The 15,699-nt window shown below is 47.1% G+C and overlaps 1 protein-coding gene and 1 long non-coding RNA gene across 2 annotated transcripts in view; both read right to left on the reverse strand.

The window, feature by feature from the left end:
* Positions 1-358: 358 nt before the first annotated feature.
* LOC116891333 lies at positions 359-4,606 on the reverse strand. The gene is made up of 2 exons (XR_004386830.1): positions 4,379-4,606; positions 359-552 (listed from the first exon to the last, which is right to left on the reverse strand). It is a non-coding gene; the product is annotated as an uncharacterized LOC116891333 (long non-coding RNA).
* A 531-nt stretch (positions 4,607-5,137) lies between these two features.
* The window catches only part of Nhlrc2 (NHL repeat containing 2), a 50,257-nt gene continuing 39,695 nt past the window's right edge, over positions 5,138-15,699 (reverse strand). The window contains exons 6-11 of the mRNA XM_032892262.1: positions 14,250-14,349; positions 10,931-11,162; positions 10,409-10,531; positions 9,874-10,080; positions 8,762-8,981; positions 5,138-6,501 (exon numbers count right to left, since the gene is read on the reverse strand). Coding sequence (XP_032748153.1) covers positions 6,245-6,501; positions 8,762-8,981; positions 9,874-10,080; positions 10,409-10,531; positions 10,931-11,162; positions 14,250-14,349 — 1,139 coding nt within the window. The 3' untranslated portion in view covers positions 5,138-6,244. The remainder of the gene's footprint in view (positions 6,502-8,761; positions 8,982-9,873; positions 10,081-10,408; positions 10,532-10,930; positions 11,163-14,249; positions 14,350-15,699) is intronic.

The raw sequence follows: 15,699 nt of genomic DNA on the forward strand, positions 1-15,699 counted from the left end.
TCCATGCGCGTGTCAGTGGTCAGTGGCTTTTTCCTTCTGTCCGTCCTTCCTCTTCATCCCCCAGGCAGCTGCTGAGGTTTACAACCTGCCCTGAGGTTTCTCTTTAAACTCTAGTGAAATTGTCCTTATGCTTCCGTTTGAATCCATTCTTAAGTTCCCGGATTAAGGAGACTCAGAACTCCAAGAGAGGATCCTAACTTCCTGTCTGTCATCCACACAGGCTCAGTTGTCACGTGAGGCAGAGACCCAAGCCCCAAGCTTTATCCACTAAGCCGCTTCTCCAGCCCCAGCTTACAGGTTTCCAAGTAGTGAAATTAATGACATACGTGAAACACAGAGCATATTCAGGACAGAAACACAGCTTTGGAGAAAAATATTTAATCTATTTCATGAAAAAGAGTGTACAAAGCCTTGGGAGAGCTTTAGGTTTGCAAGTACAGCGGACACTCGCGCTTCCCAGACCCTCCGCTCCACACTCCTCCTGAGATGCGAAGCCCACAGGTCTTATCCCCCAGTCATGCACTTGAAAAAGAAGCCACTCCAGAGTTTGGTCTGGAAATAAGTGTAAAACACACTGCATAAAAATATAGTACTCCATCTACAAACACTTTAGAATGCATAGCTAGTAAGTCCTTTCAGGACTAACTCGTATACTAGATTTTCACGGCACTGTTCAGGCACAAAATCATCATGGCGGATCACCTCTAGGCTCACAAATTAAATTACATAATTTACCACACAAGATGGGAAGAGTCCCTAACATGATTGTATAGGGCACACCTTGAAGGAGTGACAGACAGACAGACACAAGTAATGACAGTAACCGTGTCTCCTAAGAGGGACCTAGAGCTCTATCAGCCTGCATACAACGTGGAAGCCTCACTTCACACAGGGTCCTGTTCCTTGCTATAGAAAACTGAGAGATTACTAGGGATTTTAGAAAAACAACCACTGCAGCGAGTTCCCCATCTGTAGTTCCCGAGGACCCCAGCTCCTCAGCCAGGGCTCTGCAGGAGCTGCAGCTGTTTCTGCCACGGTGCTGAGTGGGGCGGGGCTCTGGCTCATGTCTGCAGGTAGCTTTCATGATGACATCACAGGCAGGCGCCAACAGTAAATTCCAACTCTGCGCAAACAAGACTACCTTATGTTTCTGGTGGAAGTAAAAATAGAGACAACCAGTCTTTAAAATAGACGATACCTCAATGGCTACGTTAGGAACTTACGCATTTTCACCCCCATTGGTGTGATGTATTGATTGTTATATCTTACTTATCTCAACATATTCTCTCATGAAACTAGGTACCGAATAATAAACCTCTCCTTAGACTGTCCATATCTCAGGATCTTCACATCCCTGTTGTTATCTCGTGAGGAAAGCTGAGATGAAGCCACCGTGAGCACCATACTTAACAGCCGTTTTGCTCACACCCACTTCTGAGCCAGGCCAGACACAGGAGTGTAGTCTGTTGGTTCAGTGTTCATTTCTAACCCCAGGCTGAGATGGGCACAGGGAGGAGTGTATTGGAAAGTACTCTCCTGTGGGTCAGGAGGCTGTGGAAAGCTGTGTCCACACACACAGGAGTGACACACAAGGGGAGGAAAGGACACAGCAGACAATGAGTAACTACACCCGGCTGCACATTCCACAAGCAACCAGGGTTTTAGCTTTTCAACTCTAACCCTGACAATGATTAAACCAAGCCCCTCACTATGGCAAAAGCTAACCTAGGAGAGCCGGCAGGCAGGGCTGTGTCCTACTCGGCCCAGCCTGTGTGCTCACAGTAGCCACCCGAGACCTGAGGCACCAGTCCACACAAGTCAGCACAAGCAGGTGACAAGGTTGATTAGCCACAGAATGCCCGTGGCTTGATTACCAAGCCTCTAACGTTTACGATCACTCTGTTACCCTATTGCAAACAAACTGGAGAAAAGCAAACTGTATTAAGCCAGGGTGGAAGAGTGACTCGGGTGAGTGCTAATTCTTCACAGCAATCTTGGTGATTAGCACTGAGGTCCGCACTAAGTATGTGGTGCTGTCACGCTGTCAGGTTCAGATGGCATTTCTGACCCAGGCTTTTGCGCTCCTCAGTGAACCGCAGTGCTGCTGCTTCACGACCACACTCCTTCACAGCGGACGGACACTGCACTGGGATGCTCCTAAAAACCACCACGGCCTAGGTACAGCATTTTGTCTCACACTGCCACACTGACTTCAGAAACAACTCCTGAGTCACTAGGACGCCTGCACACAGGCCATTAAGGACGCAGGAAGGCAGAAGACTGTGCTCTGCCACTCAGCACTGGCTCACGAAGCACTGTATCAGGTATGGGCAGCCTCCTCGGGGCCTGCACCAGCCGTGCTCTTTATAACATGTTCTTCAGGACAGTCCCGTTGAGCTGACTGGGGTGTTTACACATATTCCTGCCAAGAAAAAACTGGACAGTCCCTGAAATTAAGGGCACAGACAATCCTCTGGGAATCAATGATTATATATGCCATTCCGAGGCCCAGATGATAAGCATCTAGGAGAAGTCATGTAAGTCAAATGGCTGTAATGAGTTGAGATGAATTTCACAATCATTCTCAGGGTTCCTGGAATCCTCTGGACTGATAAGTCACTGCATAAACGTCTGAACTATGTGAGCTACAAGGTCTGAGAGACAACAGAGCAGGCAGTGGAGCACTGCCTGGGCTGTCTAGGCTCTGTCACCTCCTCAGTGCACGCTTTTGATTGCTGAGGTAACTGCTCAAGCCTGGCTTCCAGGAGAAGGACCATCCTCATGCATCCTGTGAGGACTGCATGTGGTCAGCACACAGAGTACTTGGGAAAGCACCGGCAGGTGACTCGATAAATGTAAGTATCCTGCCCTTGTCTTGAAGCCCTGGGGTAGGTTCCCACTTTTTTGTAGGAGAGCCTCGGTCAAGTTCTGCGGCTCACTCTTCGCACTTTAGTCAGCGAGGACACCCAGCAACCCTGCGTACTAGGTCCTGTCCTAGGTACTGGACACTATCCCAGGGCTTCCTGACCTCCACACAGGCTACCAACATGCCAAAGCAGCTGCTTCTGGAACATACACACCTACCTAGTCTGTAATGCTTTCCTCAAGTACTTTGAAGACTGCAGAGAGCACCGCCCCAGGGTAGGGGAACCATCCCGGATACACAGGTTGTAATTTGAAGATTCTTGTATCAGTTGTTAAGAGTGTGGTGTGTCACAGCTGTCTGGATCCTCTATGAAGAAAGCTTATTCTCTGAAGTTCCAGAAGGTCTTTTTAAATACTTCAACACAGTAGAGAGGTACCTCTTTATAAACAATACTGTTTATGAAGTGGTTAACACATTCTACCATAAAGTGTTCTTTTTCTTCTTGAGCTACTACGGGGACTACTAACATGTCAAATGGTAGAGAAATATTTTGCTTTAGAAACTGGAGTTGTAAAAAAAAAAAAGTCAAGTCCATGTCTGTGGCCATAAATTACTGTCATTATTAGTAACTAAACTGATAAGTTGCAGTTCATAAATTACTCTGTGCTAAATGCCGTGTGAGCATTTCACGGAAGCTTGGCAGCAAGCCCAGGTTTGGGACAGCAGCCCTGTTCTACAGGGTGGAACCCAGCTAGAGTCCACACTCCTGCCGCTATACCGTGCTAGAATGAAGCACCGTGATTACCCTGTCCTCACCCACTCCAACTGTAAAGGAAGCTGGTTAACAGAAGGACTGACTCTAGAGCAGACCCCATCTTTGGTAACAGAAGTGGTGCTAGAAAAGCTCTGAGTTAGTGCTTACAACTCAGATCATCTCACTATGTTTGAGAAGCTTAGACTGCTCTCTAAGTCTGACCACCGAGAACACAGAGGCAGAGCTCAGGAGCCAGCACGAGCTTCCTCATTTAGAGCTTCAGTGACACGGTCCCTGCACGTGGCTTTACAACACTGCTCACTACAAAACTTAGCTTTTCATGACTTAATTGTTCCCCCGGAGGACTGAACCCAGGGCCCCTGCACATGCCAAAGAAAACATCTTCCAAATGAGTTAACAACTCAAGTCTTTGGTGACTGGTCTTAAACATCACCATGGCAAAGGCAACAGCTAAGCTGCAGACTTTCCAATAGATAAAAAGTCAATTCTGTATATGTGGAAAGGCTATAGGTATGCATTTTCATTATGTCCCCCAGATTTCCTACACTGCAGAAACAGGCCCAAGTGACTTCTCTTAGTGGTAGGAGTCCCAAGCAGACAGGTCACAGAACTAAAGGCTCTCAGAGAAAGCAGAAGGTGGCTGCAGCTCCAGAAGCGTTACAACTAAACACTGCAGGGTTTCTTTTTGTCAGACATTTGTGTCGCTCCTGATTCTAGGAACCATGTACTCTGCTCACCGTGGATTTTCTAGGTCCAACACCTTCTATGTAGCCAGCAGTGTGGAGGCACGGGTGTGTGGGGTGTGCCACTGTGCATCCTCAAGGTACTCTCGGTCACTCAAGACTCAAGTAGGGTCCTACCCGGGCAGAGGGAAAAGGAAGGGATTCTCACTACAGAACACACGCTTGTGATCTCAGAGTGAACAATAATCTCCACATGAGCGAAACTGTATACACCCTGTTTCAGAGAGTGAGATTGCTTATGTCCTCAAACAGGAAATGACTGAGCCAAAGTATTCTCATCCCGTCCAACTGGAAGTGAGGAACACAAACCAAACACGGCTGACATACTCCACGGCACCTCCCCCACCACGGACCAGCACAGTACACTACAGCTGCAGATCCTCTGCTCCGGTTGGTTCTAGAAACAAAGGTTTGTGACATGACCATGTGTGACTCTAAACGAGGTCACTTCCACTTTACGCTCGCCCTGCTCCCGGAAAAGAGTTTGCATGTTACTAATTAAAGTCATGAAGTTTTTACTTCAGATTTTTCTTTAGCTAACTGAACAATAAAACAAGCAAATGTTGCCTATGAAAAACTACTTCAAAAAACAATCAATAAATAGGTAGACTGTGCTTAAATGACTATACTCCCGATCTAGAACGTCCATGGAAGGAAGGAGGCAGTGTGTACAGATGGACACTTACTGATTTATAGGCAAGGCTCAAATGTTTCTGAAATCCTGTAATCTTAGTAGAAACTATGTCAACTCAGTTTTATAAAAACAAGGCTTTTAAATGGTTACAATAATCTCTGATAATTACAGTAAATGAAAACCAAACCTCTCCAATATCCCTTCCAGTGCTGTTTCTTATGGGGTTAAAGAAAACAAATATCAAAACAGTATCAGTAAATCACTGTTTCAGCCCTAATATTTTAGATGGAAGTATATTAGTAAAACTACAGCCATCAATTAAATTAAAATATTTACATTGACAATAGCAAATTGAAAGTTTATATGTGATTTTTCAAAAATATCAGAATGATCATAATTTAAATTCTAAATACGGAAACCAAAACAATAACGAAAGTCTTAAACCCAACAATTCTGTTACTTAACTCTTAAAACTGAAATGTAAATTTCCAAAATAACATAATACTCATTTACCTCACGCTCAACCGTTACAATAACCATCACACACAGCAGCACAGCAGTCTCCGACACCCCTAAGTCAGCACGGGGATCTAGGCTTTGCCTGCTAGGAATATGCTCATTACATAGTCAAGGGTAGGTCGGCATGCCCTTAGAAATCCTATATATTTTTCTTTTTTTATATAAAGTTATAAGGCATTAATAATAGAATGTGAAAACAAATAATTTATAATAAAAATAGATTAAAACTCTCTTTTAAAAAATCTCAGGTGAGAAAAGTCACAGGAGAGAAGCTTCTACCGCATGAGCGCTCTTGGTGCCGGCTAAGCAGGTGTCCTGACACCAAGGTGCAGAGCTCAGGCCCATCCCAAGTCACTGGAAAGTTATCCGTGAAATGGCTGTTTCTCTGATAAAGGCATAGAGGCTATCTAACATATCGGGCATGATTAGTTTTGACTACAAATATAATGTCCTCTGATACAGCATGGAGTGTCACCTTGGGTCAGATAACTGCAGAGTTTAGAGTGCTGTGCTTAAACAATGGTCAATGACTTGGACAGCACACTGCTCAAATGAAGGAATTGGTTTGCAATTAAAATACTAATAAGGAGGACAGCTTTATTGTGGTGTCAGTTGTTACAACTGAGCAATGGGTTTCTATAATGCTTCTTCCGTAAATGATGGGTGGCAGGATGACAGGCCTGTGCTGATGGCTGCTGGCCAGCGCTCTAGAATGCGTACGTGAGCTCTACAGGAGCTGCACAAGCTGGCTGGGCACTGTTTATCTGCAAAGGCTGCCTGAACACAACTCCCTTCATCATACATGCACTGCTGTCTGCACTGCAGTAATAAAGAAACACGATGACAGAGACCACGGCCTCCAGTGACAAGCACTCAGTAGGAATCTGCAGGGAAATTGCCGGTTGATTGGAAATATTCTCTATGTCTCCAGATGGGATCTGTTCCTGAAGAAGCCATTCATTGCCTAGAAACAGGAGAGAATATTATTAAGACTATTAAAAAAATAGAGTCTGGGGCATGGCGATGGGCAAATGCTTGCCACGCAAGTGTGAGAGACAGAATCCAGATCCCTAGAACTCACATACATGCTGGGTGCATGTGGCCCCATCTGTAATCCCAGAGCTCAGAGTTGGGACAGGACACCCCCACAAGTGTCCCAGTATTTGAAGCAGTGGGCTCAGAGTTAGTAAGACATCATCTCTCCATATTTTAGGTGGAGAGAGATCAAAGGAGAAACATGGCATTAACCTCATGCATGCTCAAACATTTGCATGTACATGCTGTATACATACATGTGCACTCACGCATGTGAACATGCTCACATGAACACGTATACATACATGTGCACTCACACATGCTCACATGCTCACATGCATAATATACATACAGAAATTTGAAAAAGAATACAAGTAGGACACTAGAAAATTCTAGGGAAAGAGCCTCTGCGTCAGCAAGCATTTGGTGTGAGCCTCGCTCTGACACGGTGACCGGTGAGAGAAGGACGGGATGTCCCGGACTGACCTCTGCATTTTACTAGTGCAGTTCCCGCCCTGTGACATCTACTGAAATGGAGCTGAGCACACAACAGTGGCTCTTTAGCCCAAAGGAAGGCCTGATGCTGAATAAATAAACAAACACAGGACCTGGGAGACAGTGGACCAGGTCTCACCAAAGGGAAACTGATCGTCAGGGATACGGTCTAAGACTAGGGCATGAGCTGCAGAGAACCCAATGTGTGCACACCTCTGCACACCTCTGCACACCTCTGCACACCTCTGCACACCTCTGCACACCTCTGCAGTGATTCAGTCTGGGTGAGACAACAAAGTGCTACTCACCAGCCGCTTCTCTATGTTTGTTACGTACACACATCATGTATGACTTGTGAAGTGTTCTTTAAAAAAGTCGGCCCCAAAGAGAGGTCTTCTATCCCTAAGTGTAGGCGTGGGCTCTATAATGCTTTGGAATCTTTGAATTACTATGACTCTCGCCTCAGAGCTTATTTGCTCTGTAGAGTTAAAACAGAGCCAGTATTTTGGACAGACAGTGGACGTCGAAGTTTCTGACCCTTCACCTTAACTCCTCCTCGCTTTCAGCAATGACTCAGCACGCACTCTGGACTTTAAGAATGCAGTTAGAAAGGTTCCCAATGTCTTATTTAAAAAACATGATATTGTTCTGTAATTAAAGAGAGATTAAGTATGTGGTCTTCAACTAGGGAGCTGCTTTTATATGTACAGACACACACAAAAGACCTGAGCTCTTTCTAGGACCTCAGAGCCCAGAAGGGGGTTTCGGGGTGCCCAGGTTCGCACTGACTCAGGGAGTGTCTTCAGAATCAGTTCAAACTGTAACTAGCAGTCACCTGCAGGGTCCCCTTGGTCTGGACAACACCCTGACCGTTGCAGACCTGCAGCTTCTGGCCTGAGAATGTATGAAGGTAAGGAGGCCTGAGGCCAGAATTGGGGTAACGTTCAAAAAAAAAAAAGAAGTGTGTGAGAGGGTGTGGGAGAGGAGGAGCTGAGGAAATGGAAGATTGGGTGACAGCGTGTGACAGAGCGTGGGAGACGAGGACAGAGGAAGCTCTTCTGAGACACCAAGTCCTGCTTTGAGAGTTCTGGACCCGGGCTTCACTTTGGACTTGCCTCTTCTCCCTTCCCACTGCGGCACAGCAGCTCCAGGTCTCAGAGCAGCAGGCAGAACACTGACCTTCCTGTCCACAACGAGGGACAGGCCCAGAAGGCAGAGCTACAGAGGGACATCACATAAGGAAGCTCCACTATTTCTCCTCATCAGACCTTCAGTATTTTATTTGTTTAATTTTTGTTTTTTAGACAGGTTTTCACACTCTGTATCTCAGATGGCCTGGAAATCACTATGTAGCTCAGGCTAGCCTCAAACTTGTGGTCCTCCTAGCTCAGTCACCTGAGTGCTGGGATCACATGAGGAATTGGAGATGAAGTGAAGAGGATGGAAGGAGGCATGGCGTATGCAGGCAAGCCTCATCCCCATCGACCGCACTGCTCAGAGCTGCCCATCGGAGTGGAAGGGAGGGAACAGTAAACAAATCAAGGTGGAGTAGAGGCAGACTCACGTGCTGTGTTTTCACACCACTTCTCTCAAATCTTGCCCAAACATACAGAAAATACACAGTGACCAGAAACCATCAGACAGAAGGAGCCCAGGCAAGTCACAACTGTCTGTAGCGCTATGGGCACGCATACCTTCAGCTTTCAGGAACCAGCCGCTGGGGGCACCTTCTGTCAGCTTTGCTCCTGGCGGAAGCTCTAGCCGTAGCCCAAGCTGCAGAGCCTGGCCCGGATGCACTGTCACAGGGGGGAGGCTGATGTTTGGGGCGGACTTCGGCACTTTGGGCACTGTCTTCTGTGGCTCTCTAGGGAAGGAGCCGTCTACCACAGCACTGTCAGACTTGAAGACAGGGAGCTAGAAGGCCAGAGGACACATTACTAAAGCAGAAGCTCTTTTAGGGTCAAAAGCGAGGGAGCTTAGCCTTAGATCTGGACAGAAAAATGAAGTTCCCTATCAGTGAGATCAGCCACCTTTTAGTCTAAAGACTTTCCCCAAGCACAGACAAGCAGCCTGACTCAGCGGTCAGACACCCGAGGGCGCGGTGTAAAACTACCTGTCCCATGGTTTGCAAACGGCAGGAAATTAAAGCAACTCTATGAATTTAAGGACAGTGGTTAGGATACAGGGTCATAATGCTATTCTGAGGATTTAATTTAAAATAATTACCTTGCAAACACTACTTAGAAAAGAAAGCCAGCCTCTCCTCCCCCACACACCACCAGGTAGATAGTCAAAGGCAGTGGGAACAGACTTTCTCTTTGAAAACTGTTTTGAACTTGGCCAAATTTTCGCCAGTCCATCTCATTTTCAGAGTTTGGAGAGCTGGGACTTCTGAGGACAATTTGGTACTGGATTCACCACAGGAAACAAGACAGGAGGTAATACTCTAAGGCCACTGAATAAAACAACCAGTCTCTATGGCACACACATAGTGTGTATCATGACTTCTATCCATTTCAAAACAGACCCAAGGTTTCTGTTTTTATTAAAGATTCATCCAATTCTCTCCAAATTCCAGCATTTTCCTCAAATGCCTACAACAGATGGAACTTATATTTTAAGACTAACAGGAGATCCTCAGAGTAAGCCTTCTGGCCTAGTTATCCCAGAACACAACAGGGGTGCCCACTTCCGACTCTTTTTCCATGTGCCTAACACACATACCAGAGACAGACAGACAGATAGACAAAACTGCATCAAGGCTCTTAAACCTGCAGCCTTTAAGCTGTGCTGTAAGGAAACTTACCACAGAAACTGTTCTTGCTTCTAAATCCATCACTTTAATCTGGTGATTGTTAGTGTCTGCTACGTAGAGCAGCCGACCACGCTCACCGATACACAAGCCTCCCGGCTCATTAAAGGCCGACTCTGCAAAACTGGAACTGGCGTCATTCGCATCTCCAGTGCCCGCTAACGTTGTACAGACTTTTGTGTTTGGATCCACAACTTTAATCTAAGGAAAAAAAGAACAAACATTTCCCCTGTAGTCATTCCTGTTTACAGCAGTGCCAGGGAAACCAGGGCTCCCAACTGCCATTAGTATTCTCAAAAACAAGTCTCAAAGCAGGAGCTAGTTCCAGAAAATCCCAGTGTTGAATCATTTACATCACTGAAGGAGAGAGAATTTATCAGACATTTCATTCACATTATAAGATAACAGTTGCACTGTGTTTTGTTGTGAACCCGGTTAGCTCCGAGGGCCGCAGCACTGAGGCTGGCGCTGCTTTCTGTGTTTGGAGTGGCCCTGGGGGGAGGCGCGTGCAGCTCCAGCCCAGACTCACCTTGTGATTGTAGGAGTCGGCCACATAGAGCAGATGCCTCTTCTCGTCCCATGCCACCCCGAGTGGGTGCTGAAGCTTCGCACTGATGCCTGCTCCATCAACATCACCAAAAGCAAATAAATTCTTTTATTTTTTTTAGAGAGAAAGAAACAGCAGTTATTAACGTGAAAACTAAGATCCTGGTGTTTCTAAGGCTAGGGAAGCTCTGACTCTCCATGGCTGGGCTGGCATGTGATGGCAGGAGAGCACAGTGGCAGTCTGACTCTACGCTTGCTGCCATACTGTGTGGCTCGCTCACAGCAGCTCACATCCGCTGGTGCAGGGCACCTCCTACTCCACTGCCACAAGCCCAGCGCAACGGCTCTCCCTCCCTCCCCGGACGGTCCCCGGTGTAGTCAGGTGGGTGCCTTTCTATAACCACGCTCTCTGTTCCGACTGCGTATTGTCACAGGCCAGGCATGAACCCCTAAACTCCACGGGGGCTCACTCAGGGGTGCGCACAGCACACAGCAGCTTCCTTACCATGGGGTCTCGCTCTCCGCCAACGAGGTGTTTCACGGCTCCGTCTCTCAGCGAGACGGTCCTCACAGTGCTGCTCTCGCTGTCAGCCACAAAGAGGCAGCTCCAGGGCTCTTCTGGAGCGAGAGCGAGGCCTGACGGCTGGGCGAAGCCCGCCTTGTGAGGATATGCGTTGTTTCGGTTCTCTTCATTTCCACTTCCAGCAAAACGGAGGCAGGTTCCTTTCTTTAGGTCACTGAAAGACACGTTCATAGGTGGGGTCACAAGTCCTAAGGAGCATAAGTAACCAGCTGACAGTGACAGCAGTTAGACAGACTCACAGGGCCACTGCTGTGGCTATCCAGGCGTACCCTCTAGGGTGAGGCACAGGGCGTCCTCTCCCCTCCTTAGTATAATACTTAACTACTGACATCACTTTCTAATACCAGGTAAGAAATCCTTGACGCTGCAACAGTAATGGCCAGATTATGAGATAATAATGAGATGATTAATTCTCATTTTAACTTCTTAGTTTCATACAATATCAGGCTCTAGAAGATTAAACGATTATCTAGTTTTGGTTGTTTGAAATGTCTGTGTCTTCTATAAAACAGAGCCGACTGAAGGAAGCCAGGTCTCTCAGCATGAACATTTTAAGAAAATGACATAATGACTGCATTTGACTGTAAAAACCCCATTTTTTACACGCACTCGGAAACGTCTGCCTGAGGTGCAGCAGCACAGGGCATGGTGGTACACGATGGTAACAAACTCAGGGCAGCTGCGCTGCAGAGATCTGCGCAAAATGCTGAGAAGAACCCCCTGCTAATTCCTCTAACACAGAGAGGGTGACACCTTGATGTCTAAGTTTATGTCAAAACTATCATAAGGAAGACAAGGCACGGTAAGAAAGGGAGTGAGAGGCTGTGTGGACACCATCTCCCAATGGCACAGCACATGGAGGTCCAATGAGACCAGCACTCGGGACTGTACCTTCCCTACGCTAGAGTGGCACAAAGCAGGGTAAAGGAAGGACATGGGATGAGTGTGACCATTTCCCGGCCAGAGAAGAGCGTGCAGCACGTACACTGCACAGAAGAGGTCTAAACACGTTAGAGAAGCGGCCCGTGATAAAGAGAGGTGGTGAGCATTAGGGGCCAGCACTGCCTGCAAATCTCCATTAGATACTATCTTTGTAGCAACGCACCCACAGAATTAAGATGCAGATCGATATAAAGTGAGCAACCATTTTCCTATTATAAATAGCGACACCCTTCTGACCAGGAGACACAGGCGGCCCTGACAGCACACCCTAGCTGCTGTAACCACACTTCAGAGAAATCCTGGCACTACTGTCACTAGTGCCTCGTGTCTGGATGACAGCTATAGCCTCCTGAATTGAATCAGCTCACTCCCGTATTAAACCTTTCTAAACAGCAATTGGAATGTCCAAATCTCCTACAAGGACTCAGGTGAGGCAAGACCTGATGTTACTGACATCACTAGTATCAGCTCCACTTGGAAGACCTCTGCTACAGAAGTCCTCCATGACGCTTCAAAAGCCTTGGCTAAAGAGCTCAGCATGAAGGAGTGTGGATCATGGTTCTCAAGCTCCCTAATGCTGTGACCCTTTAATATACTTTTAATAACACCTTTCTGCTGTGGTGACTCCCAACCATAACTTATTTTTGTTGTTATTTTATAACTATATTACTGAGGTAAATTATGATGTAAATATCTGTTTTCTGATAGTCTTAGGTGACCCCTGTGAAAAGGGCATTCATTCAGTCTCAAAGGGATCACAATCCATAGATGAGAACCACTGTAACCACTGTTCAGGCGCACGACTGCCATAGCCCACTACACAACTGTGTTCCACAGCCTGCACACCTGAGGTCTTGGACTTGCTAGGCTGCTGTCCCTTTCTACAAACAAAGACAAGCAGAAGGAGCTGGGCAGTGGCGGTGCACACCTTGAATCCCAGCACTCAGGAGATAGAGGCAGGTGGATCGAGTAAGAGGCTAGCCTAGAGTACAGAGTGAGTCCTAGGATAGCCAGGGCTACACAGAGAAACTACATAAAAAACTAAAAACAAACAAACAAAAGGGAAGTGTCATGATAGCTTGTACCTACTTTCTATGATTACATAACAATTTTATGGCCTGTGATTGTGTCCTGGTCAGGTTTTTGTCAACTTGACACAAACTGGAGTCATCTGAGAAGCGGAAACTTCAATAGAGAAAACACCTCCATCCGACTGACCTGTGGACAAACTTGTGGTCACTTTCTTGACTGATGACTGACATGAAAGGGCCCAGCCCACTGTGGGCAGTACCAACCTGGACAAGTGGTCCTGGGTGTGTAAGAAAGCAAATGGACAAGCCTGTGAGCAGCACCAGTGGCCTCGCTCAGTGCCTTCTGCAGGCACAGGACAGATTTTCCGCCATTTGCTTATTAACTGCACTGTTATCTACAGACACAGCACCAGGCAGAGTGCACAGAAGAAAACGGAACCAGGCTCCTTTCTTTAAGTAGTCTCAGAGGAAGAAACAGTTAGAATCAGGCACGCACCAAGAGACAGAGAAGAGAGGACCAGAGAGAGTGCAGCTAGCCCTGCCTGAGGCCAAGGGAGGAGGAGCAGTCAGGAGACACTGTGTGGAGAAGTGCTGCTCCCATCCTCACATGCCCGACAGTGCATGGACCCATGTGCCAATGCTATCCTAACTCCTCCCTCACACAGCAATCCTGAGGTGACACAAACACGTACAATGATGGAATGGCAGAGGTAAGGGGGCTCACTCACTCACTCTCCTGTGCGTCCACAGTAAGGAGAGCTGGGAAGAGCAGCTCTGCCATGCAGCACTCAACCACCTGAAGGAGTGACTGCAGACACATGTGCTAGTTTTATGTTGTGAAGGATTAAGGCCCCACCTAGCATTTCTGGTTCTCTCTCTAGGCACTCAGAAAAATGGCTCCTCCCAGGCTCTTAAAAATTAGACGCAGCCACAGGCTTAACCAAGGCTGATGAAATACAAGTCCGAGTGACGTATATCATTTCTAAGCAGCAGCTTTGAGCGCCAGTTAGTGACTCACCACCTCCTCCTCTCTATCTCTGCCAGAAGAGCTGGCAGAGCTCCTGACAGCAGCTGCTTCCTTAGCCTGGGGAGCAGACCAGTGCTCCCCAGTGAATCCACTTGAGAGAGCAAGAAGCCTGCTCCACGCTCCTGTTGTGCCATGTGGCTGAGCACATCTGACAGGCACAGCACGTGCTGTGAGCGTGGTGACCTGGGCAGGGAAGCTGGGGGCTCCCAGGAGGATGGTTGTCCAGGACACAGCCACGTACCTTTTCTTTGGCAGTGTGCCAGAGTCCAGGAGGAAGGCCCATATCTGATGAGTCCCTGCCATGGCTATCCACAGGATGTCATTTCTTTGGACCTTTGAACCTTTATGAAAATAAGTAGCATGTATTATGTACATATCTGGTTAATATGATACTTTTTCAGGAACTGAAATCCATGGAGGATATTAATTTTTATGAGTCAGCTGTTTTAGAAAACGATTCCTCAGGGAGAGCTTGTCACTAGAGACTTACCTCCTCACCTGCAACAATTTTATGAGAACCCAAAGTTGTCATTTTTTTTAATTAAATGCAGTAAAGGGTGATAATTCAATACATGTTTACAATGTGTAATGACAAAATTAAATCAATTAGCATTTCCATTTCCTTAAACCAAATCCACACATTCTTAATAGCAGTATGTCAATCTGCATCTCTGGAATAATGTTTTTAAACACTGCTTAAAAATTCTTTTATGGGACACAAAAAATGGGCTGACATTCTTTAAGAAAACTCTGGCAATTTCCATGAAAGAAAGATGCTTTTAAGAGCAGCGTAGTAGCACACTCCTGGAGTCCCAGAGTCTGAGAGGCAGATTTCAGAGGAGTATGGTGGCCCATGCCTGCACTCCCGGAAGCAGTGGCAGGAAATGCCCAAGTTGGGAACCTGTGAGACTATAAAATTCCAGGCCAGCGTAAGTTACAGAGAACCAGTGTTAAAACAAAATAACAATAAAAAGAAGCTAAAGGAATGCGTCTTTTTATTACCAAAGGCATGGGATTTGACATTCAGACATGAAGAAGAACAGCCATTTAAAATATATTTGTCTAGTAGCTTATACTACTTACGGGATCGTGTCTATAGCAGTTTGCACATGTGTGTAGGCTAGAGGTCAACGTTGCATGCCTTCTTCAATCATGCTCTGCTCTGTGTGCTTAACAGATAGGGTTTCAGTGTACCTGGAGCTCACTGATTTGGCTAGACTGGCTAGCTACTAGAAAGTCCCAAGGGCCCTCTGTCTTAGCCTCCGAGGCTGGGCTACAGAGACAGGTACAGCCTCCGAGGCTGGGCTACAGAGACAGGTACAGCCTCCGAGGCTGGGATATAGAGACAGGTACAGCCTCCGAGGCTGGGCTACAGAGACAGGTACAGCCTCCGAGGCTGGGCTACAGAGAAAGGTACAGCCTCCGAGGCTGGGCTACAGAGACAGGTACAGCCTCCGAGGCTGGGCTACAGAGACAGGTACAGCCTCCGAGGCTGGGATATAGAGACAGGTACAGCCTCCGAGGCTGGGCTACAGAGACAGGTACAGCCTCCGAGGCTGGGCTACAGAGACAGGTACAGCCTCCGAGGCTGGGCTACAGAGACAGGTACAGCCTCCGAGGCTGGGCTATAGAGACAGGTACAGCCTCCGAGGCTGGGATATAGAGACAGGTACAGGCTCCGAGGCTGGGCT

The sequence above is a fragment of the Rattus rattus genome, chromosome 2 (assembly GCF_011064425.1).
Source record: "Rattus rattus isolate New Zealand chromosome 2, Rrattus_CSIRO_v1, whole genome shotgun sequence".
Lineage (NCBI taxonomy): Eukaryota > Metazoa > Chordata > Mammalia > Rodentia > Muridae > Rattus > Rattus rattus.